Source organism: Strongylocentrotus purpuratus, unplaced genomic scaffold, assembly GCF_000002235.5.
Source record: "Strongylocentrotus purpuratus isolate Spur 01 unplaced genomic scaffold, Spur_5.0 spur5_scaffold_9, whole genome shotgun sequence".
In the NCBI taxonomy this organism is placed as follows: domain Eukaryota; kingdom Metazoa; phylum Echinodermata; class Echinoidea; order Camarodonta; family Strongylocentrotidae; genus Strongylocentrotus; species Strongylocentrotus purpuratus.
Genome location: NW_022145615.1, coordinates 5,486,003 through 5,489,728, shown reverse-complemented (window position 1 = coordinate 5,489,728; position 3,726 = coordinate 5,486,003). Strand labels below are relative to the sequence as shown.

The 3,726-nt window shown below is 41.8% G+C and overlaps 1 protein-coding gene across 1 annotated transcript in view; it reads left to right on the top strand.

The window, feature by feature from the left end:
- Nucleotides 1-3,511, top strand: part of LOC581935 (MAM and LDL-receptor class A domain-containing protein 1) — a 23,441-nt gene extending 19,930 nt beyond the window's left edge. Inside the window, exons 18-21 of the mRNA XM_030977032.1 lie at nucleotides 430-704; nucleotides 1,009-1,096; nucleotides 2,600-2,904; nucleotides 3,506-3,511. Coding sequence (XP_030832892.1) covers nucleotides 430-704; nucleotides 1,009-1,096; nucleotides 2,600-2,904; nucleotides 3,506-3,511 — 674 coding nt within the window. The remainder of the gene's footprint in view (nucleotides 1-429; nucleotides 705-1,008; nucleotides 1,097-2,599; nucleotides 2,905-3,505) is intronic.
- The last annotated feature ends 215 nt before the right edge of the window (nucleotides 3,512-3,726 follow it).

Sequence of the window (3,726 nt, the reverse complement as noted above, 5' to 3'; positions counted from 1 at the left end):
CCTTCTTTCCTTCCTTCCTTCTTTCCTTCCTTCCTTCTTTCCTTCCTTCCTTCTTTCCTTCCTTCCTTCTTTCCTTCCTTCTTTCCTTCCTTCCTTCTTTCCTTCCTTCCTTCCTTCCTTCTTTCCTTCCTTCCTTCTTTCCTTCCTTCCCTCCTTCCTTCCTTCCTTCCTTCCTTCCTTCCTTCCTTCCTTCCTCCCTTCCCTCCTTCTTTCCTTCCTTCCTTCCTTCCTTCCTTCCTTCCCTCCTTCCTTCCTTCCTTCCTTCCTTCCTTCCTCCCTTCCCTCCTTCCTTCCTTCCTTCCTTCCTTCCTTTCTTCCTTCCTTCCTTCCTTCCTTCCTCCTTTCCCTCCTTCCTTCCTTCCTTCCTTCCTACCTTCCTTCCTTCCTTTCTTCCTTTCTTCCTTCCTTCCTTCCTCTTTTCAATCTCAGTCGCGACTTCTTTCATGTACGTCGAGGGTTCCGCTTCGAACATGAACAAGAAGGCCACCCTGTACTCCCAGGTTCACGATCTCCTGGGCGTGGACCACTGCTTGACCGCTGACCTCATACTCACCGATGACAGCGGTCAACAGATCCTGATTGAAGCCATGGAGAAAGGCAACGGCAAAAAACACGCAGTGGGAACGCTCTCGGGAGATTTGGGCAGTAGTTGGTTCCGTGGAAACTGGTCCCTCCCTGTGACGTTAACCACCAAGCCTTTTCAGGTTAGTTCACCCACTGGCGGATTTAAGGGGGCACAACGAATTTTTTGTTTAAATGCAAGTAGATCTTCAATATTAAACATTTACAACTGATCAATTTAAGCTCGAAAATCAAGCGAGCAAATCGGAAAGAGAAAGTTTTAGCACTGAAAGTATAATTTTGAGTCACCTTTTACTCAAAATCTAGTTAATATATTTCATGATCAAATACATTTTTTAAAGTTTTCATATGACTGTTGCAAACTTGATTCGCATTCATTATTCAATATCGGATGTTTTGGGTTTTTTCTTTTTTTACTACTTTCAGTTTGTTTTTACGGCTACCGCGGGGATAGGCGGAATACTGGCTATCGACAATGTCATCGTCACGACACAACTGGAATCCTGCGCAAAATGTGAGGATTCGTATTGTTTGTTGTCATGTTTGTTTCTTTGTTTGTTTATGTTTTCTTTTAAAATTGATACTTGTTTCAGTCTGCGACTTTCATTCCCATCATTGAACTTTTTACTATCTTGAGCTGTATGTCTTATCATTTGACCAATACTGATAACAGTTAGGCCTATATATTATAAAAACATGGATATGGACAAAAATATTACTCTAAAATGATAATATAGGCGTTGAATTGGGCGTTTATTTTCTACACCAGACAGCAGAATCATTGTGTCAAATGGTGAGAGAGAACTGCGAAGATAAATTGTTCAAACTGCCACACTGTGGCTGTTTTTTTTTTTAAATTGTCTCTGTGGTAAATGCTTTGGGCGTAAATTTTGTCTCATTATGTGGCCACAGTGCACGTAGACCTCAACTTGTGTTTTTTATGTCCCTGTGGTAATGCTGTGGGCGTAAACTCTGTCAGGTTATGTAGCCACAGTGCACATTGATCTCAATATTTGCCACAGTGTGTACATGGGGTGATCACATCATATCCATATTATTTGCACAGTCTGTTTTACCAAATCCCCTTTATGGTCAAATTAATATTGAAGTGTTCACTGTGTAAACAAAGTTCTATAGCCACAGTGTATTATAATGTGTTATACCGTGGGAGTAGTTTTCATAATTGTATACACATAATAAAAACCACAGTTACGTTCCATTGTACCTATTTTTGTTTCTCTATTGTTAAACTGAAGTGTGTACACTCTATAAATTTCACTGTGATTACACTGTATTACGTCATGTTCCACAGTGTGGGAATAGTGTGGTAATTTATCTATGATGAAACACATTCAAGTCCATTTCTTGTCCATTGTCCTCTGTCTCCACTATGACGTTTTATGTGTAACGTTTTGCGCTATATTATTCTTTACCAATGCTTTGAGTAAAAGCCCCTCTAAAGTGTTGGGAGCCGCACACATTTTGATGGCAAAATTTCAATTAAATTAATGTATAATAATGTGAAAGAGGATGTCATTTAAAACACATTTCGGCAAGGATTTTCAAAACAAATGTGTTTAAGTCGATTATTGCTGAAAGATTACACACTTGAGGTTTTCTGCGTACAACGGAAAACCCAAAATATGTATTCTTTTATCGAATATCTGCAGAAGTATGTCTTAAAGCGGGACTGCGTTACTTTAAGCTACTTGCGCCCTCTATATAGCAAACAATGCCTAAGCAGTACCCGTTGGTCCCCTTGGTTCCCTGTTTCTTATGTTAATGAGAGCTGATTTGATGAGATAACCACCTGCCAGTGACCACGCAGGGAGGTCTAAACCCCTCCTGGCCAAACTAGTGCAGGTAAAAAATGACATCCTCTTTTCCCATTATGATACAATTTAAATAAAAAATTTCCATCGAATATTTGGCGAATTGGGGGCTCTCAACACTTTTCAGGATGGCTTTAAGATGCCTTGCGTTATCAATAAATAATCTTCCTCTTTAAATGAACTAGACATACCACCCCCGACCAACCCTCCAACCACCAGGCCCTCTCCGACCACGATAGCGCAACCTACGACTGCCACGACCGGGCCAATGATCACCAACACCACTCCCCCGCAAGGCGTACCGAAACCCGGCAACTCCAAACTCGGCATCATCGTCGGAGTCACCGTCGCCGTCATCGCCGTTATCGCCGTCGTCGTGATCGTCCTCGTTTGCAAGTTCCGCTCCGGGGCGGCAATGCCGTTCGGGATTAGCTACAAGAACGAGCGGCTGGATGAGATACCCTTCTCTGGTGTGCAAGGGTGTCGATTTGTATCCGTGGTTGGGGGGGATGATAGGTACCAAAATATTTTCGGCAATGGATAAAAGCAACCAAGAGGTTGAAGCATGTGGCAAGTTGCACCCCTTCCTCCGCGCGTAGCGCGGAAGCTCTGACGTTTCATTAGATTATTAAAGAAAGAAGACGATTCGATGTACCATTCTCAACTCTTAATTCTTGTTTGAATCAAGTTCCCCTTCCTCCGCACGTAGCGCGGAAGCTCTGACGTTTCATTAGATTATTAAAGAAAGAAGACGATTATATGTATCATTCTCGACTCTTAATCCTTGTCTTAATTCATTTTCGCCCATTCCTGCGCGAAGCGCGGAAGCTTTCACATTTTATTACATTATTAGAGAATGAGGATGATTTGTTGTACCGTGACCTTCATGAATTCAGTTACCCCCTACCGCGCGAAGCGCGGAATCTTCAACGTTTCAATAAATTATTACTCTTAATCCTTGTCTGTATTCATTTTCGCCCATTCCGCGCGTAGCGCGGAAGCTTTCACGTTTCATTAAATTATTAGTAAAAAAAGATGATATGTTGTATCGTGTACTTTGAAGTTTCATTTGATTATTACTCTTAATCCAGGTCTGAATTCAGTTCCCCCTAACAGTTTTGCTCTTTTCACTGAATTATTAGAGAAAGAAGACGATTCGTTGTACCATTCTTGACTCTTAATCCTTAACGTTTAAATCAAGTTCCCCTTCCCCCGCGCGTAGCGCGGGAGCTCTAACGTTTCATTAGATTATTACTCTTAATCCAGGTCTGAATTCAGTTCCCCCTAACAGCTTTTCCCTCTTCACTAACTT